General features: G+C 42.1%; 1 protein-coding gene across 14 annotated transcripts in view; it reads left to right on the forward strand.

Moving 5' to 3' along the window:
* Nucleotides 1-25,653, forward strand: part of adgrl3.1 (adhesion G protein-coupled receptor L3.1) — a 170,363-nt gene that overhangs the window by 129,619 nt on the left and 15,091 nt on the right. For all 14 annotated transcript variants that reach the window (XM_049569478.1, XM_049569512.1, XM_049569521.1 and 11 more), the window contains 5 exons: nt 2,584-2,760; nt 3,783-3,992; nt 14,137-14,357; nt 19,021-19,087; nt 20,278-20,369. In XM_049569478.1, coding sequence (XP_049425435.1) covers nt 2,584-2,760; nt 3,783-3,992; nt 14,137-14,357; nt 19,021-19,087; nt 20,278-20,369 — 767 coding nt within the window. The remainder of the gene's footprint in view (nt 1-2,583; nt 2,761-3,782; nt 3,993-14,136; nt 14,358-19,020; nt 19,088-20,277; nt 20,370-25,653) is intronic.

The raw sequence follows: 25,653 nt of genomic DNA on the forward strand, positions 1-25,653 counted from the left end.
CGTCATTAGGAATGAGTGGGGTTGTTTGTGCCACAGACAGGCTGGAAGTCAGAAAGCACTGAGAAATGGACCAATGCACTGTTGGTTTTGGTCTTTTCATGGGATTTTTTGACAATAAGTCTATAGAACAGAATAACAAAAGCCCTATCCTTAAATAGACTCCAGACTATAGACTGTCTGACTCATAGAAATGAGTGGATTGTGACTGCTGTGGGCTTGACTTACTTGAAAATGTAATTCTTATGTCCAAGTACTGACAATTATTGGTCATAGTTTTGTAAAAAAGAAATTGCTTACACAGCTTTGAAAAGAAAATGTTTAATGATATTTCATATATATGATATTTTTGCTTAAAGGCTGTATTTGATATTCAGAGCATTAATATTTCAAGGGTGGTATAACTTTACATGAGGTAGATCAATACACGACCATGTTTTATTCGTAGTAACTTATGAAATGGATAATTATAACCAAGTATTTTATATGCAGAAAACTACAAAGAAATGATTAAATTGAACAATATATTGACTCACCCCATAGATAATAAAAATGGTAAAACAAGCATGAATTTGCAATAGCTTTGACCTCCAAGCCAAATTTCAGCCTCTTAGGGCAAAAACTGTGGCCGTCAAAGAGTGGGGCAATTTTTGTGGACCAACCAACTGACCAACAGACTGAGCAGGCTACAGAACTGCTGGTCACAGCAACCAAAACTACTCTGGAGAGGGGTCATACTGACGTGATCTCATTAGATCACTCCCCTGTTGCTTGGATTTTTAATTTCAATTCAAATTCAGAAAGTTCAAATTGGCACTGATTTGCACTCATATCTGCCCAACTTCTCAAAGCAACATGAATATCAATACATGTAGTTGCTATAAACTAAAGCCAGATAAAGAAAGTTGCTTTTACTTAAGGGTAGTAAATGATGTATGTTGGCACAGCTCAGACCATCACATTGAATAAGAAACTTTGCACAACATTACATTGTTTAAACTACCCACTCCAAGCTCCACTATAATCTGTACTGTTACTACTTTTAACTTTTATTGACAGACTTTAAAAATTCCTCTTAGTCTTTAGGTTATTGTCATTTTCATTGTCTCCATTCACTCATTCATTATCCATAACCGCTTATCCTATTAAGGATCGCGGCAGGCTGGAGCCTATCCCAGCTTACATTGGAAGAGGTGAAGTACACCCTGGACAGACTGCCAGACTATCACAGGGCTGACACACATAGAGACACAGACAGACAAACAAACTATTTAGGGCAATTAAGAGTCCTCAATTAACCTAGCCTGCATGTCTTTGGACTGCGGGAGGAAGCCAGTGAGCCCAGAGAAAACCCACGCTGACACAGGGAGAACATGCAAACTCCACCTAGAACCATCTTGATGTGCGGCAACGGTGCTAACCACTGCACCACCACCTTTCTCTCTATTCATTCTCTATGTAATTTCCTACAACTTACAGTGGAGGGGTCCAGTACTGCATTCTGAAAAAGTGCAGGAGACATGTCCCTGGTGTCCCATTGTAAATAACACCATGGAAAAGACATTGTGCAGTAATGGGATCCTGAGCAGAGAGTTAAGTCACGCTACCTCTCTCTATGTAGTTATTCGACCCTCTCTGTTCTTTGATGTTGTGGACTGTCCAGCCCCACATGCATTTCATGTGAATGCCTGTGAGTGTGTCCTACTGGCTAGCTAATCACCGCCGCTCTGTGCTGCGTCAATACGTTGCGTCAATGGTTAGCACTGTTTATTGAGGTAGCACCATTAGCTGGTAGCCACCAGCTCAGCCGCCTCCATGTTAAGCACCGTGTGCAGGCGATTTCACCTCAGACTCTGGATCATCGATATGCTCTGAGTGCAGCATATACAGCTTCTTTAACAAAACTTGCGAATTGCTTTGACAGCACTTGACTTGACTGACGTTGACTTGCCCCAAGTGACATGAGAAGAGCTCTAGTATGAACAATAATTACAGACTGAATTAGAGTATGATTCCACATTGCTCATGAAATTGTGATGCTCAATGCCACACTTTTATGTTGCTCATTCAACAAGCAAATGTTGATCCAGTTGGTGATCCAGCTTGTTGGCAGCACAGAAATCCTCACTGTTTCACTTGCTCATTTTGAGAGTAACTTAACAAACCCAACACACACAAATTCATCAGTTTACACAACACGAGCAGCTCCTACACTTCAGAATATCACACAACAATCACGGACACAGCACTGTCGCCTCCTGCCATCGCTCTATGTTTATTTGTTGCTGCACTCTCGCATTCTGTCCCTTCTGTTTGTTGTTTTGTTGTTGTGTGTGCTTGACTCCCTCTCTGCGTTCCTTCCTTTCCATCCCTTCCTCCAATAATTCCTCCCACCATTTTCTCACTTTCGTTGGCTCTCCCAACACTACATCTTTCTACCTCCCACCTCCCCATGACTAAGTATCCGTTCTCTGCCTTCCCGCTCCCCCACCCCTCCTCCTTTTTGTCCCTTTCTCTCAATTTCTTCCTCCCTGTCTCGGTCTCTCTCTCTCACTCTCCCTCTTCCTCCTCCTCCCTTGCCCCCAGCATTCGGAAGAGAACTTCAATCCCAACTGTTCGTTCTGGAGCTACTCCAAGCGCACCATGACGGGATTCTGGTCTACCCAGGACTGTCGTCTGCTGGCCACCAATCGCACACACACCAGCTGCTCCTGCACACACCTCACCAGCTTTGCAGTGCTCATGGCCCACGTGGAGGTGAAGGTAGGCGTTTATTCTGCGGCACAGTGTCTGCCAGGCGGGGATGGGCAGGATCAAAGGGTCAGTTGTTCATCATTTGATCAGCATGGGCTGGCAAGGCTGGTCAACAGATTCTAAAAATGGGGGAAGGAAGAAAGAGAGGAAGACCACAACATCTGGAGAATAGATTAGACCTCTCCAGACTCTACAGTTCTGAGTAATCATACTTGGCAGGAGAAATTTTACAATTGATTCGTCAAGCCAGATGATGACAATGGGTTGACAAAAAAAAAAAGAAAAAAAAGAAAAAAGCATTTCAAACATTTAGTCTATGGGGTTCTGGATTGCCAAAACAGATGCATTTTAATCAACTGTTGGGACTTACACCAGAGACAAAAGCTGCAGGTCCTGTTTTATTGCAAAAATAATCTTTGACTGATCAGGAAGTGAAAGTGGCTCATTTATTTTGATATCCATGAGCCACTGTGGGCGGCGGATAAAAACCTCATTGTCCCGCTGTGTGTGGGATAAGCACTTTTTGTCTCCCTCCTTTTGTTACGTTAAGACCAAGTTCCTTCTCACAAATCGGCTCTTGTAACTCTGGATATTGTGTGACACCCAATCTCTCCCTCTGGGCCAGAAGATGTGTGTTACTTCTAAAGGGGTCATGGTCAGAGCTAGCTTGGCAGCCCCTTTGTGAGCACAGTGTGAGGGTTTGAGCAGTAGATCCATCACAGCAGTGCTATGTTGAACATTGCTCTGGCTGCCAGGTTGCAGGACACTGATGGATAGAGCCAGCACACCTGTGCAACGCAGCGTAACGCTGTGGCCCTGAACGCTCAGCGACACACAGCCAGACTCACATCAGTCAGGGGAGAGGAGGGGGATGTGTGTCTGTTCCTACAGTATGTTTCATGTTACAACAATATGACTCATGTATGTTTCTAGCAAACAGAAGCTAAACATAGCTAAACAGTAGTAGTTGTAAACTGCTATAAAATGAGCCACTCAAGCTTGTCTCTCACTTTTTCCTGCACTTCCCACAGAAGGCAGACAGCATGCACGACCTGCTCCTGGACGTCATCACATGGGTGGGGATCCTGTTATCACTGGTGTGCCTGCTTATCTGCATCTTCACCTTTTGCTTCTTCCGTGGACTGCAAAGTGACCGCAACACCATACACAAGAACCTCTGCATCAGCCTCTTCATCGCTGAGTCACTGTTCCTGGTGGGGATCAACAGGGCCGATCAGCCGGTAAGAAGGGCAAGATTTTCAATGTGTGTGTGTGTGTGTGTGTGTGCACAACATGCTGTGGGCATGCATATTCTTTTGACTGGAAGCTGTGGACAGTCCATCAAAATTGGAAAAGATTAAGAAGATAAATGAAAACAAATATTTTTCACAGGCTAATTTCAAAATGTTTTATTCATGCTGTGTTTGGCACAGGCTTGTCATAACTGTCCACTGACCAATAGCACTGATCGTGCTGCATTGTTGGCAGAGTAAGTTGTGAAATATTTACTAACTTGCTGTCAGTGGTTGACCACATTGCATCGACATGAATAAGAAATAGCAGATTTTTTTGTTACGTTCAGCGTTCCCGGAATAAATCGAAAACAGAGAATTTCTCTGAGTGGCTGCTGAACCAACCATGTCCTTGTATTCAAACCAGCCTGGATTGTGCAACGTTTTTCTTGTAAAATGTGATGAGAACAAAACAGCAAAAACAGAATTTACTGGCACTGTTTGTACTGCGCATGCTCAGTTTTTCATGCCATGGTAACACTCTATCACAGCTTGCAACATACAGCATAATCACTCTGAAGGGACGGAGTAATCTTTTGTACCAGTGCAGTACAAATCAACACATATATGTAGGTACAGGAGACCAAGATGTGAAGTTATGCGATAAAGGGGTAATAATTCGGGATCTTGACAAGAACTTACATTATAGTTATGTTTTATGCTCCTTGCCTCCTTATGGTGCTCCTAATGCCATTTGCAAGAATCACAAAAACAACCAATTGGATACCTGTTCTAGTATTACAAGGTGAAATAATCTGAATGTTTGGAAGGAACTTGGAGAGAATTTGTCCTGTAGTTATTGTGTACCTATTCTACTACTATTACAGGGTACAGTATGAGCATAAAACTGAGCAGAAACCTAGAGGTTTTAGGTAAGACTGAGTGAATAAATAGGCATCATTGTGTCTTTATAATCATTCTGGAAATAAATACAAATATAGCAAGATAAAACACGACGTATGAATCACCACACATTTGCTTTTGGTCAATATGCTCTTCTGACAGCAAACTGTGCAGTCAGTGTCATTTTTCATGTACTTTTTTAGGCAAGCAAAATTGAAACACACTGTTGTGGTGTTGTTCTCTGTAGTTACAGAGTAAGGTAGATATGTATGCAATGGTAGTTCTCTCCTTGTTACATTTAATTACAGGGCAACTACCAGGACCCTAGGAAGTGCCCTAGGCCTTGAAGCCAATTGTTGTAGTGGCCAAACTGTGTAATTACAACTGCCAAATCTGTTACATGATGTCCAAAAAGACATTTCCCCATTGATTTAAATGGCGAAAGAGATTCCTGTAAATCAGTTTTCAGTTATTTTTAGCATACTTTTTTCACCACTGGGGTTTGATACACCTGGTTTGATAACAATTGGAAAGTTGAGAGGACTAAATCATTCTATCCCCACTTAAACCAGAAAGAGCTGGCTAGGGCTGCACAGTGGGAAATTAGTGCAGATCATCCAGATAGTCTTATATATGGAAGTTGAACCATTTTGGCTTCATGCGCTACTGACCAGCTTTCATGGGACTGAAACACTGTATTCAGATCTCTTTATACATCCATGGTAACTACAGGGTATGTGGGCTATAATCTATAGCACTGTGAGTCATTCCTCAAGCTTAGGCCATTGCTAAAAACGTAGCATAGTACATGGGGTGCACACTCCACCAGGTGAGCTACCGGGGCTCCCTATGTAGGTGTTACCAATGTCAATCAAGTATTTGGTAATTTATGTAATGGTCTTACTTTACCTTGTAATAGTAATAGAATAGATACGCAGTGGTTAAACAATTCAGTATAAATAATCTTTAAATTCCTCCTAAACGTCCAGATTATTGGATAAGATTACTCAGTAAATCATACATACCCTGTAATAACAGAATATGTGCCAAGCAGTATAAGTTTCCCCTTTATTGTATAACTTCACATCTTGTTCCCCAGTAAGTATTGGTACATACTGGACTGGGACATTGTTGGTACAAAAGATTAAACTGTCATTTTAGAGTGATTATGCTGTACTTTGCAGCTTATAATCTAAGGTATTACCTATGACATCATTACTAAAGTGATCATTGGAGCTTTCCTCAGATTAGTCGTATTACAGTTTGCAGCTAATTCAGAAAGGACTGCTAACCAAAGCAGAAAATGAGACAAAAATTGCTAGAACATTAGGTTACTAGCTTAATAAGGTTGTTATACCTCTTGAATGGCAATGTCACCTACATTTAATAAATATGTAGGTTACAAAAACAATCTAGTTTGTCTGTTCTTTAGTCTGTTCCCAGTTGCAACATTAGTAATTTACAAGTGCATATTACATAGACTATGCTAATCAGCTAGATAGTGCATTAAGGCTTATGTATTAGCTTTGTTTTAGCTTGGCTGCTGTTTATGCTGTGCTTCAGTCTTCTGTTGCTTTTGTTAGTCACCCCCCCCCTCCCACCCCCCCCAGGCTACAGAAGCTGCAGTCTATCTCTTTTGCCAGGGAATCCTGTTGGTCGTGAGGGGGATGTTTGTAGAACAATAAAACTTTCACAAACAAAGCCCATATGAGGCAGGATAGTAAATAGGGGTTCAACCTGCATTTGACCGCTCATATTAGTGTGCTGTGTCGGTCTTGGCCTTCTCATGAAAAGTTGATGCTCTGCAGTGAATCATTTTCAAATCTATCTGAGATTGAGAGGAGCGGAATTGATGTTATCTTGCGACACGGATTCCTCCTTATCAGTAATATAGAGGTGTATGGTGCAGTAAGGTAATATGGTTGTAGAAAATTTACATGAATTTGTGAGATAAAGGAATTTCTGCATTCAAATAGTCTTATGATTTCAAGGGGGGGAATTTTAAATTATTATTTTGCATAACTCAGATAATATAATAGCTTAATAAATTAACTATTGAATTATTCGTCCAGCGACATAACTCATATTGGAGTATGTATGATAATAGGGAAATAGTCCTCCTTGTGGGCCACACAAGAGAGGTCAATTAGATTATGGTTGTCATTAATCTTAATTATGATTTTTGCAAGGGCACAGATCTTTTAAGGTTGTGGGACTGAGATGTAAGCACAAGAAAACATCAGCAAGTTGTCTTTTAGTTACATACACATTTATTATTAATGCTGCAGCTACAAGGACTAAACACTTTTACAAACAAAACACAAGAAGGAAAGGTGAAACTGGTACACGAGGCTATGGTTAGTGGATGAATGATGCAGTTATCTGTTGTGTAGTTGGCATGAGACCTGATACACAGATGAGGTGACTGTTGCCTGAGAAGCAGCGAGTCAAATCAATGGTACAACAGCTTAGTTCTTAACAGCCAGTTGAAGTTGCAAATTAACAAAGCACCAGGATTTAAGGAAGTTGATGAAGGTTTTGTAGAAATACTTGCTTGCTCCCTGGGGTGGCTTCTTGTGAAGATTGGAGTTAGATGTGCTTGGGTGAGAAGCTGGAGTGTGGCTCTTGTAATGATGAGTAAGTCAGCCGGTTCAGATTTGAAAAGTTACCACTGGAAAAGAACTCCTGGTTTAGGCTCTCCTAGTTTTGATTCTTAACTCATGACTTTGTATTTTGAGGTTTCACCTCCTATTGTTCCAAATCACATCTTCAGACAAAGAGCAAGCCACCACCCAGCACAGCAAAAAAGGCAGGACAACAAAGATACGAGCAAGAAGAGGACAGAAAGACAAGGCCAGATGGGAAAAACCCTGGTTTCTCAGTGAAGCGATAACTGTAAAGTTTTGGTCTGCCCTTCCAGAAGATGCATCCTACCCAATGACAGGGATTGCAGAGTTCTTGGGTTGCAAAGTCTGTTCCCTCCTGTCCTCAGACAGGCAGGTTCCCCCTCTAGATGCTGTTTAATTGTGTATTTTTAGCTTTAGTGTTTAGAGAGTGAAACACGTAGAATGGTTCTAAACATAACGACAGTGTTATCAAAGGTGGTGGTATTATGTTAGTGGTACACTTCTCAGCTAAAAGGCAGTGAAACTAAAGTCTTAACTAAGGCAAACACATATTATTATACACACACACACATACTAATACTCTATATTAATAGTCCTTAAGCAAAATCCAAACTACATTTTAATAGAGATCAGAGTTCACCGTGAGATTAAAGCTGGTGCCAGTGGGTGACTGGCTCTTAGAGGTGAGTTATGAAGCCAATGGTGGGGAATATTTATCTAAGTCATACTAACAGTTCATGCTAGGGTGTGAATTGCATCTGTGGCTCTGGGAGATCTGAGAGATCTTGTAAGGTCAAAGGTGGTTTGGGTCAGTGTGCTGGTTTAGTGGCCATGTAGGAGAAAAAGGGTCTTCTTATCTTGATCGTTGGTGTTTGCAAGATATTGTAAATCTCTCTAATGTCTTGTTGGCCAGCATTTCTTGGGGGTTAAAGAAAAAGCTGGTCCTTGTTGCTTGAAGATCTGAACTGTCCGCACTGAGAACATGCAGGTACTTTCCCCTACAGAGCATGGAAACAGTTCTTCACATTAAACCTGAGAATAACTATATACTGTGCCATAAACGTCTCCTGAGTAGAGCCAGGCCAGGTCACATAATGCATGTTGACATTCAGACCAAGCATGGGGTTTATTCTGGGTCACTGTGTCAGACTGAACTGGGTGTGTGCATCAAAATGTCAAGTAAGTAATACAATGACCCTTATTCTTCAGAGTCAGCTATGCATTCAAGTTAGAACTGCTCATGGATGCAGCATACTCTACATCTCTATGGACACACTGTAGCAGTTAATAGGCCCTCTGCTAATATCAGTGATGCCTACTTTAGTGTAGCAGGTTGACTGGCTCAAGTGGGTTCCATTTGATTCTAACTGTGGAGTCTCTACAGCCGTCAAGGCTTGTGCAAACACGGCTTAAATAACTTCACTAGTTATAACCTAATTGCTCACTTTCTGTTTTTCACTCCCACACACCCAAACCTTACCAGATTGGGACTTTCTATTACGGTTAATGATGCCTGACCTCTGCTGCTCGTGTGGAACTGTGCTACGACGAAGAGTAGGAACAATAACAAAATCTAAAGCCATGTGGAAAAAGAACCGACCGATATCGGGCCCCATCCCTAATGATGCACACTGCAGTTTTGGCTCGACTGCTGGGGTCCACATGGTCTGCATTCCAGTCACAGCCTGCGTCATATAATCCATATGGTCCGCATTCAATACGCCAATCATGGATTAGGACTTTAAACCTCTCTTGGATGCAAGCACTTGCACAAAAATCGCATGGGTCAGATTCTTAGATGAGACATTCTGCTTTAATTCCCTGTGGCAAGGTCACCCAAATATAATCAACATATGCTGTGGGATACCTCAATGTGCGTTGTCATGGTCTTACCGCACTAAGTGTGTACACAGGGCAGTTTGTAAACGTCTCAGTGTTAGGTAGTTTGGTTGGTCTGGTTTTATTCGTGAGCTGTTTGAGTCATTACAGAGTGTATGTCTGTGGGGGAGGAAGTGCTCAGGGCTGTATCCTTTATCCCCTCCATAGTATTCAAGAAGCCTTAGAGCAGCCTCAGGCCTTTGTATCCTGCTGAGCATTCAATGGGAAAAACATTTACTCGTTTTGACATTGAGGTTTGTGTGTTTCTCTTTGTGTATGTTTGTGTGGGAGGGATCATGTTTCTTTGTATGTATGTGCGCCGCCGCATTTGTGTGTGCCGTTAATTACTGGTGACTATTTGTGACCTCCATTAACATCTTCAGCGTCACTTAGCTCGCAGCCGGTTAAGCCAGTAATTCCAGCAGGAAAAACTAAATGACTTTGCATAAGCAGCCACTCTTTTTTTACCTGTGTGTGTGTGTGTATGCGTGTGTGCATGTGTGTCTGTGTGTGTAAGCTACACTATGCGATCATTAGAAATGGAAATGAGTGACTCCCTCGCCCCCTAAACTCATTGTCTCTCAGACATTAGGTAATTGTCTCTCGCTGCAAACCCCTCCATTACAAAAGTCTGTCTGTTAGCTCTCCCATTCAATGATTTAGGAGTGACTCTTTAGATTAGAACATTGCCACGAACGTGACGGGCCAGATCTTGCCGCTCGTTCTCTCCTCGCCTTTTTCTCTTAAGCGCCCCTCTTTTCTTCCCATCCTATTGCCTAAATTGTTAATGCAGTTTTAAGTTTGATACCCTTCTTTCATTTTCCCGCTGCTCATCCTTTTGCTGCTCCATTTTTCTCTCTCTTTTTTTTTTTAAACTTTCAGGAGACTCTCTTACAGGGCTTTCTAAGTATTTTATCGTCTGTCTCTCGAACTCTTTTACATCCCTTTCACCCGTCACTTTTCACCAGCTACTAACAAAGTGATTTAAAATCCATTTACTTACGTTTTGTGTGAATGTATATAACCACAGGCTGGTACGGGTGGGCAGAGGTGCACTGTAAGGAGAGGCAAATCAGGCAAATGTTTAGGGGCCCCCAAAAAAGTTGGGGAAAAAAGGGACCAATGACAACTATTAACACCCTTAAAGCTCCCTGACAGCACTATACGGTGCACTGCCACTGCCCAAAAAGCCCATAAGTGGGGCCCCTAAAGACACACAGAGAGAATAGTCCACTCTATAGTTACTTCACCATTTTGTAGTGCTGTCCAAATGTATAGTGGGAATTATAGCCTATATAGTGGACTCAAAATATCCTACAATGCACCGTGAAAAGTAGCGTACAACCGATGGTCACTCACCAAGCAATATATGCCATGCATTGCACCAAAAGAACGGACGGACGCTAGAGATGCGGGAATGGTGTTTGAGCGCACCCAAATCCTTGTGCACTCATCAATCATCCACCCACCACCCACCCGACATAATTATCTTCTAAAATTTAGAGACCTGCACCCAATCCGTGCCAAACATTAAGTTATTGTATTTACATTTAAATTATGTCCAGCCGTTCGTACTCATTCGCTTTTCGTATAGGCACATTTTCTTGACTTAAACAATTAAAAGATTATAGGCTACTTTCGAATGTGGTCACATTTCTAATGTAAAAATTACTCTAGCATAGCCTCTGCTGCACATTAAACTTATAATGACATGTTAAAGTTTGTTTTCCAGTTTCTTTGCCATGTAATAAACTGTCAGTTTAATGTTGTCGGCCCCTGAAGAGATTAAAATAAATCAGCAACATACATGATTGGCTGGTAAAAGAAACTTCAACACAACAAAGGAGAAAATACTTACATTTAGTAGGACAGGTTGCAATCGCGCAGCTCTCTCCTCTCCTCTGTCTGCCAGTGTAACATTATTATTAGGCCTACGTTTAATGTGAGCAGAGCATCTCACAACACAACACAAACAGCCACAAAGGACTTTGTAATGTTATTTATTTATTTGGCGAACACATCCTCAGTATAATTTCATGTTTTATCGAAAATATGCATGTCAGTATTTGTTACTGATGGTTGACAGGCCGACATATAACATGTTTTAATATTGCGACAGCAATGACGTAAGTAATGGCGTCAACAAAATCACCTTAGTAGTGTGCCCACTATACGTAGGGAGCTCACTGTACAGTCCTCTCCATTGAACCCCCTACATAGTGAGTAGGGAGTAGTGAATGATTTTGGACACAGCCAGTGTGTGTGTGCCGGCATGAGTGGATTGTGAGACAATGGGCCCCTGGGCACAGATATGCAAAAGGCCCCTCCACCTTTCTTAGACAGGAGCAAGACGGACAGACTATGTGGTGGTTTTGCCTCTCTTTTAGTTGCCGTTTTGTGTCTCATTGTAGTCGTTATGCATGTTTTAATGTCTTGCTTGCCACCTGCTGATTAAAGTGAACAGGCTTCGCCCCAAAGTAAGTCAATGAATATGGTCTTCTTTAAAGTGCTGCAGAGATTACTTTTTTTTTGTAGGCCAACTCGGAAGTTAACGTCGCCCTGGTTCCCTTATCAGAAAGCCTGTGTGGTTTTTCCATTGGATTTTGGATAACTGCAGTTCAGTCAGAAGAGACTAGGTCTAAGAGAAAAGAACATTTATTCACATGTGCACATACGTGTGAGAAATGACAACAGTGTTTGGTGATCAGTCCCCATCATGATGTCATCCATTCCAGGAGGGTGGTAAAGACATAGTAGATTAGGGAACCCCTCTATGGAGTCCAGACACTGGTGGTGGTAATGGTGGTGATGATGAGATGAAGAGGGAGCTGAGGATCTGGATGCGAAGAGGAGTGGGCTTTTGATGGGCTTGTCCTGGGCTCTGGATAAGGTTTAATAACGATTCAACCTAAATGACAGCTGACAGGAGCAGAGAGGAGAACAGAGTTAAAGTTTGTCAGTAGCAACATGAATGGCTGAAGGAGATCATGGCAAAGTTTGACTGGCTAACCGGGAGAGGGAACGCCCATAGTCAGCTGATTGGAGGAAGCCGTGGGAGTGGGATAGAGAATTGTGAATGAATATAGCATGACTGAACTTACACTGAGCTTCATAAGAAATAAGCTCTGTGGCAAACAAAGGTTTATGATACTTTCATGTTTAGTTCAGCAAGATTATCTTGACAAATGAACACCACTTTTATGATATTTGGACCATAAATTCACCTGAATTAAAAAGCTAACATTAGGCTATAAATGAACTAATTGTTATTTAGTGTTACATTATTGTTGTTGGGTTTGTTTTTATCCATTATGTGAATTTGTTATTTGAATTTGTAAAGTACTATATTATAGGCAACTGGACTAGCTTGAGTCTCTTGAAGACGTTTCTCCTCTCATCCAAGAGGCCTCTTCAGTTGTAACGGTGCAGAGTCCCAGTTTTTAAACCCTGTGTGGGTGTGAGCCCTTACAGAGCCGTTAAGGTCATATGTGAGCTCTGAGTTTCAGAGGCGTTCAGGTCAAATGAAAGTCGTTGACCCACCTTAAGCCATCTGAGGAGGGATCTGAAGACTGCGACTAAGATTATCATGACCTGGATGACTGAGAATCTTCATCAATGTTATGTGAATTTGTTAATAACGTTTACAGTATTCATAAGGTATTATATTATAGATATATTAGTTAAGATATTGTTCATTTTCAGGTTCAAAAGTGGAATTATAAAAGATGTTCTTTATTGTCATTGACCATTATTAGGTGTACTCAAAATGCCTTTTTATGGGGGCGTGGGGCCCATGCAGGAACGGGGTTGGTGGGGATGTGGGGGCCACGATCAGGTTCTTTGCCGGCGATCCCCCAGAATCTAAGATTGTCACTGCTGGTGGGTACCAGTGTTATAAGTTTTATTTTATATTGGATGATTACAATTTCATAAGAAACTGAATGAATAACTCGTACAGTATTTTGACTCTGTAGTTCACTGGAAGCAAACAGTTCAGCTCTAATAATGGCATAAAACCCCAGCTATTCAGTATCTAAACTGATGTTGCTGCTGGCTTTCTCCAATCTCTAAAATGTGTCAGATTTTATGAGTGCTTCGTCTCTTTCATGCCGAGCTGCTGAGTCATTTTTTGCAGGAGTTCTACTCATTTTGTTCATCGTTGGCATTGACAAAAATCATTTTGTATTTTCAACAGTGTTGCCAAGTCGTTCGCCCTCCTCACTGTCAGCACCCCTCCCTTCTTCTCTCTCAGCCCCTTTTGAAAGTGCTTTGCTGCTCCTGTTTGAAATGTGGACAATCAGCAGAGGCTGCAGCACCGACTTGTCACTTCTATTTTCTCATTTATCTTCTTAGATGACTTGTAGATGTAGACGTGGAGTAAAGTGTGAAGGGGGTTCGACTAATATTGCTATCTTGAAGTGATTTCGAGTCAGTCTGTCGCCTGTAATTGCTGTTAAAGTATACTATGATTGTGAGTTCCCTTTCTATTTTCCTTATCCTCTCCCTCTGCTGTCTGTTCCAGTATTGGCAGCCCAATTGTTAATCCCTCACATTTCCTTCTTTATGTGAATGTGATAAATGATTACTTTCTAAGTCTGACTCACACCCTTATCTCCTGCACTGTTTGCGTCTTTTTTTCCACTTTCTAACTCATCAATGCATGCGTCCACCAGATTAAATATTTCCTGTGCATTATTGTGTTACTGTATTTTTAAATCCTCTCCATCTTTTCTTTCCCTCACCAGATTGCCTGTGCAGTCTTCGCTGCCTTGCTCCATTTCTTCTTCTTGGCAGCCTTCACCTGGATGTTCCTGGAAGGGGTGCAGCTCTACATCATGCTGGTAGAGGTGTTTGAGAGCGAACACTCCAGGACTAAGTACTTCTACCTGGCAGGCTACGGAGTGCCTGCTGTCATAGTGGCCGTCTCCGCTGCAGTGGACTACAGGAGCTACGGCACCGACCGAGTGTAAGGATAGAGGGGCGGCGAAGAGAGTGTAGCGTGAAGGAAGGATGGATGATGAGGGCCGGGGAAGGAGGGAGGGAGGGCTGGAGTGCCTGCTGTCATTTTGGCTGCGTCTGCCACAGTGGACTCTACAAGCTGTGGCACTTCTGAAGAGTCAATACAGAGAGGTTGAGAGGGGAGAGAGAGGCAGAGAAGAAGGAAGAGGGGGGAGGGAAGTATGGGGACAAGCAGGGGAGGATGCACCACAGAGTGCCTGCATGAGCACAGCAGCGACAATGTGTGAATATGGAAGGATTTAACGGGTAGGATGGATGGAGGGCGTGCACAGCGGAGCAGATTGAGGAAGAAAAGGGAGGGGTTATAGTGTGGGGGTGTGAGAGTGGAAGGATGGAGAAGGGAGTGATGGAGTAGCCTGTCAGAGGTGTGTACACATCCATACTGGTTTGCACTTGTGCGTGCTTCCCCTGGAGAAAGTGCAGAGTAGTGAGTGGGATGAGGACACACATTAAAAGCACATGGAAACGTATTCATGCATGCTTGACTTGTCCAACCTGAGACACATGGCGACTCCAAGAAAAGTCAGCCAGCATCTCATTCATAATAAGTATATGCATAACAGGCCACCCACAAATACACCCGAGTGAAAATAATATGACTTTAACATGCGTAACCTGTCCACTCCGTTCATGGTGGGACTCTGAAAAAAGGCCAACATTTTATTCATACAGTGCATATGCATATTCTGTGCATAAAGTGCACATAATGCATATGGTGCACTATACATGTCCGTGACCTCTCCTCTTTTGTGCGACCGTATGAAATCATGAGGACTAAAGAGGACATTAACAATGTGGTCTTCGTGTTTAAAAAACTCAATTGCTTATAAATGAGCGGCTGGATATAGAAGGAGAAAAATGACAGGACACTATAGGACTGTTAAATCATTCATATGCTCAAATGCTCACGTTCTCTGCTGCTCTTGGGGGCCTTTGTAGTTAAGACCTGGCAGCTCTCCGTGAGCTACACATCAAATTGTAGAGGTTTGAGGACAGGGACGTGCACAGGTACGGGCTAAAGTTGCCAGAGCACCTGGCTGTTTGCCCTTTTTGGCTGAGCTGCAGGGGAAAAAAGGTTTAATTTTTGCTGCTTTGGTTACAAGGTGTAACCAATGGGATGCCCTGTAAAAAAAAAAAAAAAACCTCACATATGAATCGGAACAATGAGCAGCCCCCCACCCCCCAGGGGTGAATAATACTGTCTGTAAAAGTTCAGACACATCAAACCATCATCAAAGAACCAGTGGCGATGAAGGCCAACTCATGTCGCCTGTGTCTCAGCTAAAAGGTGGCACTTGAACACACGGCAAAGACTACACTCAACAGCCAACCAGGACATACATTCTGTGTGAGAGGAAATAACTCACCAGCATAACAGCAGGTGGTTGTAATCTGGACTCATCTTTCAAAAGGGAAACTGAAGGACTGCCAGGATGGATTCAAGATGCTAATTAGCCAGTTAGCACATTAAAAACACAACTTGATGTTGAAAGAGCAAATTTAATTTACTATGCACCAGCAAACAATACAACAAGCAATTACAAACCATTTCTGCCAAAGAGTGGCTAAAAACATAATCTTACCATATATAACAAGTTTGTTTCAATCTCACGCCCTCTTTACCTTAGTCATTTGTTTGCTTTCTTCACTTCTCTTCATTGGCCGACTAGTACCAATGGTGTGGGACACACTGCAAAAACTAGGGTGACAGACACTCAGCGACAGCTTGTCATTGACTCATAGCTGACCATTGGCTTGGTGTCTCAGGGCCCTAAGAGGCTGTGGCATGCTCACTTTTTAAGCTATCCATTTGTATAGACCATGTTGGCATATCTGGTCAGGAAAAGTGCAGATAATGCTCAGATTTTAGGCAAAATTTTGTCTCGGGAACAACTTGACCTCTCATGAGAGTGGTTTCTGTGAGTACCTACAGTACAAGTCTTCCCTACACTTGACAAGGCTTGTTTCCCATAAATGTTTTGATTCTTAGAATCAAAGTGCTCCTTCAAAGGACAACCAGCCTATTTGATGAAAAATAAATAGCCTAGCATTTGAGACTCAAAGTTCTAACTGTGATGGTATTAGTCTAAGCACATTAGGAAATTAGTAGCATTGACTGTAAAATAAGTAACTGAAGTACATCACTATGTGATCCCTTAACTCTCCATATTGACATAGGTTTAAACTATCCTGTATAACAACAGCATAATCCAATACCCAGAAGTCAGTTATGACTTTTGGGTTTGGAGTGCCAACCAAAGATTTTCAGTGGCCCCTGCTGGCCACTCCTATGAAAAAAACTGTGGGGTGCCACTGGCAATATTGCCTTATATTATGTTATCACATGAAACAATCTAGTGGGTTAAGATATAGGCAGCAGGCTAGATGCAAAAAAGAGACAGTAGAGAGAGAAAGCTGAGGGAGGCAGCCAGAAGGAGTGCAACTTTGCAGAGCTGGAATCAGACAACCAGCAGGTGAAGCATTATGGTAGAAATGTCAAGCAGCTATTCCCTGCATAATTAATTTAATGGGAAGTAGGCTTATTTTTTTTAAAAAAAAGTAGACTAGTAAAAAACTAAAAAGTAATATTTCAATTGGTAATAAATACACAGTATATTATATCTGTGCATAGTTTTGTGAATAAGTTTCCTCTTGAACATAATGCTAAAAAAGTGCTATTTTTTCGAGGCCTAACCCTAAAAGCTCCTGTTCAGAGAGCTTTGGAAAGCCTGGTGATCAAGTAAAATGCACATGCTAATTATTGACACCTTAAGTTAGGTGGGGGGGTGGTGGTGGTGGTGGTGGTGGTTGGGGGGAGGTGGAGCAACAGCCCCTCAAAATGTCTGATCTGGTCACATCCCTGATCTAATACAGGAAAAAGGCTGGAATTTAACGTTGTTTAACCATCAAGCCACGCCAATCCGTATGCCACTTAGATCAATATTTCATTGTGGGATGATCATTAAAACATGAGAGTCTGAATGCCAAGCTCTGGATGAATAATCAGACTGCATGCCATTAGCTAACAGACCAGGAGACTTGCCTTGAGACGATAGCCGTGGTTCAACAGCGAAAATGGAACATGTCGTGATGAGTTTTGTGAAATAACTGTCCAGCCACATCTCCCAAATCACACTGAATTCAGTGAGAGCGTGTCACCAAGAAACACTTTCTTGTAGTTTCGAAGTAATAATCCACCGAAGCAAACAGTGTTTCTTCTTTTCATGTCCTCGTGCGTCATGGAATTGAAAGGAAATTGACACAGCTATTTTAGCGACAAAGAACATTTAATCAAAAGCAAAAAAAAAAATAAGTTGCATGACTCATTTATCAGTCCAGCCTTGAAAACAGCACAGCTTATCATGTTTGACACAACACATTGAGACAGAACCTCTGGAAATATCATCCGCCATCCCTGCTGTGTCACCTTGTCACACCCCCATTCTCCCACATATTAGCCAGTGGCACTGACTCTCATTCACCTCCCATAATGAAGGTGGCAATGACTTAGCAAAGGAGCCCTAATGGAGGATGCAGTGACACAGTCAGGGACCCATAATGGAGGGCTCTCTAATGTGCTGGAAATTGAAAGATTAATAATTCAAAAGCAGCTGGTCATGAATCAGTCGGCCATTTTTGCTCCGGCGTGTTTTTTTTTTCTCCGCACCTTTTTTTGCAACCCGTTGGGTCTGACCTCAGTGGAGGGCACTCGGGGACGGGCTTTTTTTTTTTTTTCCCCTCCCTCCCTCCCCTGCTTGCCGCGATTGACGAGTGAAGATGTTTGGGGGTGATATAATTTAGCGTAGAGCAGTATGTCTTTTACTACCAATGCTAACCTTGTGGACAGAAATGAATGTGTGGTTATGTGTGTTCATGCATGTCTTGTGTTTATGTGTATTTATTATGTGTGTGTGTGTGTGTGTGTGTGTGTGTGTGTGTGTGTGTGTGTGTGTCCCTCCTCTTCCCTTTAAACTAACCGCAGCCATTCCCAGACTCCATAAATAGCTCGCTATGAGGGCTGCATCCATAACTCAGTATTCAAATGAACACAGTCATGTCATATTTCTGCGACCACAGGATGTGACCGTGTCATATATCTGTGCCCTAAGGGGGAAGTAAAGGTGCATTTATCACAGGTGCTCATCCCTCGCTGTCTCCCCCCTCTGCGTGTGATGTATGTTTGAGGCGTGCGTGTAGTCTGTTTCCTTCATCCTGCAACACCTTCGTCACTGTTCTCCATCTCTTTCGCTTTTTCATCCCCCTCCAATTCCTTTTGTCCTCCCTCTATCGTGATGCATTTGATATACTGTATGTCATGTAATGCACTACTTTTTTTCCCCCTTCTTGCCTCCTTTCGTGTGTGTGTGTGTGTGTGTGTGTGTGTGTGTGTGTGTGTATGTGTGTGTGTGTGGGTGTGTGTGTGTGTAACTATGATGCATGTCCTGTCCTCTGATGGTAAATCCTTGCTACCCTACATCCATCTGGAGAGTGGAGCATGTTTTTAATCCCTATGCGTCTTTTCCTCTCCTGTTCTTCTTCCCTCTGTTTCTCATGCATGATGTCTCTCTCTCTCTCTCTCTCTCTGTCTATCTCTATCTCTGTCTCCCTAGGTGCTGGCTGCGATTGGACACATACTTTATCTGGAGCTTTATAGGCCCTGCTACGCTTATTATTATGGTGAGAAACATATACATGCATGCTCACACACACTCGACATAGCGCTACACATGCAAAGCAGAACCAGCTGCCACATGTTCACGCAGGGAACGACGGGTTACATTAAGGTGTTCGTTAATCTTCCTACGAGGTTTGCCAGAGCTCCTCTGCAGCGTACGTGAAAGCGGAAGGAACTTTACATGTCAATTTGATAATTCCCACTCATGGATTAACTCTCGAGTGGGCACATACTCCAACAAGCTGGAAATCTTCGGAAGGACACAGAGCACAAACCGCAGATTATGATAAGAACTCTGCAAAGTTATGTTGCTCTTAAGCACTTATTTGATGATCCAGGCACTGTACTTCCTCCTGGCGTAGCTTCTTTATTACAATGCGGTCCATTGCACGGTGAAAAAAATGGGAACACGGACTGCCAAAGAACTCAGCTTGACCATTTTGCCAGTGCCTTCATAGAGAAATGTCACTGAATGATGCTTCATCAGTCAGGAAACTGTTCTGAGGAGCAGGAACAGTTCTTTTACCTGTAACAAGTAAACACAGACAGAAATAGAGTTTGTCGACTAGGCAGACAGAAAAAGCAAAAAAAATATATATATATAAAAAACACTGTTTGGGAAAGAGAGAATGAAAGCAATGGGACATGTTCCCAATTAGGTGAATGTCAGCATGTACGCTGATGCTCTGTACTCATTTTAGAAATGTCAGGCAGGCTATCACTGATCTAACCAGGGCTGTAAGTGGGAGCGGTGCAGGTGGGACTGCTCTGTTATGACTCTACGCCCACTGGTAACATATACAGCCTTGGAGACCCGGCACAACAGTCCAGACAGTCATTATTAAACCACCCTATCTATGCGTTAGCAGGCCAATAGAATAGACAGCATCTGTGAGAATTGGATTTCTATTGTAACAATGATCCTCAATGGATGTAATGACTGCTGTATTTTCCCTGATGCTCAAGCTGCTGTATTTTGAGCACATAAAGGGATGTTGATTGTGGGCTGATACTGTGTCCCCCAAGCCAATTACTACTGGAAGGGAAAATGAAATGATATGCACTGTGTGTGAGTGAATTGTTGTGGTGACATTGTGTCTTTAATTAGGCTTGTTGCTGCAGAATATTAACTTGTATGTGTGTCTGGTTGTGTGTGTGTTTGTGTGTGTGTGTGCGTGCGCATGTGTTTCAGCTGAATGTAATCTTCCTCGGCATCGCTCTTTATAAGATGTTCCATCATACGGCCATTCTCAAACCAGACTCTGGATGTCTGGACAACATCAAGTAAGTACATGTATGCATACAGTCCTGCCATCACACCAGCAACCGTGGGTTGGAAAGCAGGGCTAATTATGCATGTTTGTGTGCAGGGATGTAGCACCAAATTCTGGGCCTTAGGTATGAGCACTCTGTATGGGGCCCCTGCTCTTCCTCTCTTGATCCATGTCTCTCTGATCCACCTTTAGATTTTTCAAAGTGAGTTTGCTTTCTTTCCCTTTGCTTTTTTTTCTTTTCTTTTTTGGATTTTTGATTTCCCTTTCTTCTGGAAAGAAGAAAGCAGTCAATCGCTCGGCTCTAGCTGAGTTTAGAGAAAAATCCTAGCGCAGGGGTGGACTAAACCATTTTGCACCTTTAAGGGGTGAGAGAGGCCTCAAAGAGGTTCAGTCTTTTAATTGATTTATTCAGTCAATGTTTATTTATTTGTGGCACTAATTATTTTGTTATAAAAAAAAATGTAAATAAATCCAAACTTTTCATTCCTGGCTTTTTGAGAGCCCTCATTCCATCAGGGCGCTAGATAATCAGTCCCACTTTTCCCCCCATTTCGACACACCTGCTTGTGTGTGTGTGTGTGTGTGTGTGTGTGTGTGTGTGTGGATTAAGTTCAAGAGATAATTCACCATTTTGGGAAAAAGGCTTATTTGCTTTCTTAAATCAGAGGATAAGTAGGACTCTCATGTCTGTCCTATGTAGCTGGAGTCAACAGCTGGTTAGCTTAGCTGAACATTGAGACGAGAAATAGGGAGAACCAGGCCCCCAGGAAGTGCACCAGGCTTCAAAGCCAATTTTCGTTGTGGTTGAACAGTGGTACTGCAATTTACAGGGTCTGTCACGTGATATCCTGCGGCCCAAAAAGACTTTTTCTTATAGACTTGCATTGGGAAGGAGACGTGTGTAACTCAGTGAATACTTTTTTTTTTAGTGTTACAGCCCCCATGAAATGACTAATTTCTTTATTGGGCTTTAATGCATTCAGGCCAAAACATTTCGAAAGTCTAGAAGAGCCACACGATTAAATAATTTTTATCCCCATTCAAGTTAGCGGAGTGCTAAACTGAAAGTTTGAGCATTTGGCAAATGGAACTTAGCCGCTCGGCCACACTTGGCTGCACTAAGTGTCTAGTGCGCATGCCGCATGGGCCGCACAGTGCGAAAGTAGTGCCAATAATCTCCAGATCAACCGGGTAATTTTGTATGCGGCAGTTGAACCATTTTGGCTTCATGCACCATTGAGCAACTCCACATTCATCGCTCTATCTAGTCCTCTTTATACATCCAGTGGGGGGGGAACAGCTAGCCAAACTCTGTCAGAAGGTCACAGAGCTACCAGCACACTAATTAACACATAAACTCTTGTTTGTTTTATCTGTACAAAAGCTAAGTGTCAAAACAACAAGCAGTGGTATTACAGTGGATTATGTGCCAGACTGTTTCGCAGCCAGGAGAGACAAATTTTTCTGCCCTTAACCTCAGAAAATTATTGTTTTTACACTTTGGTTTTTGTATGGATCAAACAACAGGCCTGCCAACTGTCACGCGTTGACTGTGAGATCTACACAATGGAAACTTCTCTCACGCTCTCATGCTAAACATCCATTTTCTCATGCGGTGAAAAACAAATTTACATGTGAGAATACTGCGGAGGGACATCGACAATGTATGGACAGAAAAGACAAATCACTGCAGTCAAGCCAGTTCCGACCTCTACACCTTATAACCTCACCAAACCTCACCTCACCAAAGTGCAGAGGTTGCGACTGGCTTGAAACTAGATTTTTAAGTTGAAACTATAGTTTATGCTGGATATTTGGCAAACATTCACAATAGCTCACCTCCCAGCCCTCGCATTTTACTACTGCAGGCTGACATAGGGATCATCAGTGGACTGCTGTCTAAATAAAACTGATGTTTTTGCAGTACCCTCATGCTGACTTGCCAATTAGTTAAAATTATCATTAAAGAAATATACTGAAATGGTTGCATTTAGCACTCTTATTATCATTACTAATTTGTAGTTTGTTTAAATAATTCAAAATAATGGCATTTGTTTAATAATGTGTTATTTTTGCCTATTATATTTGACTATTTTTGCATACTGGGGTTCCTAAACAGTCTTTGAATTGCATAAATTGTTTATGAATGGAGGGCTGAGACTTTTGTGGTTTCAGTGACCCCAGCTTTGTTCATGTGTGATGATGTTAGCCCCCCTGTTAGCCATTTCATTGTAGTGAGACCATTTTTTGGAAACAGACACTGTATAAAATAACCTATAGTGACCTCTAGGACAATCACAGCCTCGTAAAACTTTACAGCCACAAACTAGAGACCTTGAGCATTCAGAAGATGGATGGATTTTATAGGATATTGACAATAAGGGTGTTTCTCAGCAGCTTCCAGAACAGAAGTGCTCACCATCCAATCATCAAAAAATTTAATTCTTACAAAAATCTCCAAATATCAAAAGTTTTTGATACCAAATCACAGCATGGATTTTTCTATGGTGCTTTTTTAGGTCTTGGTGTCTTAATGAGGTATTTTGGAGGGGTTTGGGACAATTTTTTTTGCAATTCTCTAGAGGTCAAAAATGCTTAAATTTAGCACCAACTATGTGTAATAAATGGTATCAACCGAAAAAATTGATCCAACAACTTACGAGACATAATTGAGCATGGGAAGTGCCATCAGATACCTCCATCATAATGTTCTAAGCCCCTATACACTCTAAATTTCATAATTTAAATACACGTCTGACCAAAGAGGGAGAGATAGGAGCCAGAATCAAACCTATGGTCGCTGCGACAGAAAATTCCTTTGTACATGGGGCGCCGGCTCTACTCACTGAGCTACTGGGCGCCCTTTAATACAGATTTATGGCTAGAAAGACTTGACACACAGTGCTGAGCTGCATCTTCAATTTATTTCAGGTTCTTTCTGATGATATATACCACCTCTATGTAGCATACACTGCTGACCTGCTATCTCCCCACAAAGATCCCCTGTCCCCCCTATAAAAAAGGACAAAATGGGTCTACAGTATGTGGGTCTTAGAGGGTTGACCACAGATCTTATTTAAGGCATCTAACCAAAAGAATAAATAAAAAGAAAAACACTGACTTCAAGACGAAGGGAACTGAGAGACTGGGAGTGCTAAAATGCTAACTCATTTCAAGGTGTTAGGACTTATTCCAAGAGTACTCTATAGTCATGTTTCTGCACTTCAAGTATAAGCCACTTGTTAAACTAAGCTAAGCTAAAAGGTGCTGGCTACATCTCAATTTACCTTACAGACTTGAGAGTGGCGTCCATTTTCTCATCAAACTCTCAGCAAGGAAGCGACTAAGCGAATTTCCCAAATGTTGAGCTATCTCTTTAAATCCATGTTCATCAGTGGTTTAGCAGCAACATAAAGGGGACTCTTTTCTTGCATCATTTCAAGATGTTCCTCATTGAATCCATCACATTATTAATCCCAGTCATGTCATTACTCATATCGCCCTTAGAGAACGTCACTGAAATACGACTTCATTTCCACTGAACACTGAAACTCTGTCTACTAAGCTAACTAATCAAGACTGTGTTATTTCTCGTTCCAGTGCAGTTCAAGACAAAAGGCTCAGTCTAATTCAAACAATATGCCATGGCTCAGAGCTCAACGCCTTACTCAGGCGCAGCTCAGAATTTATAATGTAAATCACAAAATGGCTTGCTCATTTGATTTATCATTTAAATATTACTGCCAATGTATCTTTTATGACAGCGGTTTTAAGTAGGACTTCAAGTGGGAAGCGTTTCTGAAAAAAAAAAAAGACGAAACCAGCTGATCTTTGCTTCAGTGCAGTTCAGGGGAATGTAATCAAAAAGCCCGATGAAAGATGAAAATCAAAGAACCATTTAGAATATGATGCTTTTGGATCTTTTTTTTTTCCTTTTTAATGACTTTCCTTCGTCTCTCTGAGTACACTAAAGGCTGAATAGATTTTAATCTATTTCACTTCATTAGTCATGTCTTATTGTGGTTCATTTACTTGTTAATCATCATCATGCCCTTTTTGTCTTATTATTTTTTTTCTTCCTTTTGTTTTCTTTGTCTCTTTAACTCCAAGCCATCATGGGTTGTCTTTGTTGTGGATTGGCTCGGGTAAGGCCACTCTCCAATCAGGATGCCTTTCGTCTTCTTAGAGACATTTTGATTGGTTTGCTTGTCGTCTTGTTTGTCTGTACAACCCGCCTAGAGTCTCTGCATATTCCTCAATTAACCATTAACCCGCCTTGTGAAATGGATTACATGTTGATGTGTGATTTGTGAGCTCCTATGACCCACAGACCTAATGTGCTATTGAAATATTATAATGTTGAGATGTGAACTGGGGGAAACAGAGTCTGAGAGAGAAACTATGACTCAAGGGAGCACTGGAGTAAGAGGTGGAATGAAGGGATGGAAAAGTGAGGGATGAGTGTACCCTTTATTGAAGAGGGTCGTCAGACGAGCTTTATTGGAGGTTCTGTCTCGCCTGAATGGTGCCACAGAGGGCAACATCGAATCAATCACCTCAGTCTCACTCACTTACTCTCCTCCTCTTTCTCTCTTCCTTCCTCCTAACTCTTCTAATATCTCAGCTCTCTCTTTTTTTCTCCCTCCACCCCACTCCTTTTTCCTTCCTTACCCCCTTTTCCTTGTCTCAGTCCCTCGCATGAGAGGTGATCACTGTCCAGTCAGCCAATCAAATTAACAGCCATCATCGCGGCTGTGGCAGACCAGAAACTGTGACCTTTAGTGGGAAATGTCATTTATAATGGCTGTAATGTCCCTCTACTTACTGCCCAGTGGAGCCACTCACATGGCTGCACGCACGACAGCATGCACGCGCTCAGACGAGAACTTACAATGCATACACATGCCTCGACACGACCACATTCCTTTGACATTTGGCCTCTTATGACTCACTTCTGCATAGGCTTTATATGAAAAGGAGGTTCACAGCCTTGAAAACTTTTTATTACAATTCATTCCATTAAAGTGTTACAGTCACAATTGCACTAACAGACTTCAGCAGCCACTTCTGCCTGTGAAAACGTCTTTTACCCTCTGCCATGCACTTTGAGTGATGGAGTTTGGATGGAACTTGGAAAAAGTCCTGTGTGCCTGACCTTCTCGATACTTGTGGCTGACGTCAGCTAGCTTATAACCTCCCCTCCCTCTCTTGAGATGGTATCTCAATGAGCAAATCCACTTTCTCCCTATTCTCTCACCACTTTCATATGAGTATAATTCTTTTAGGCAAAACCT

The sequence above is a fragment of the Epinephelus fuscoguttatus genome, linkage group LG3 (genome assembly GCF_011397635.1).
Source record: "Epinephelus fuscoguttatus linkage group LG3, E.fuscoguttatus.final_Chr_v1".
Taxonomy (NCBI): domain Eukaryota; kingdom Metazoa; phylum Chordata; class Actinopteri; order Perciformes; family Serranidae; genus Epinephelus; species Epinephelus fuscoguttatus.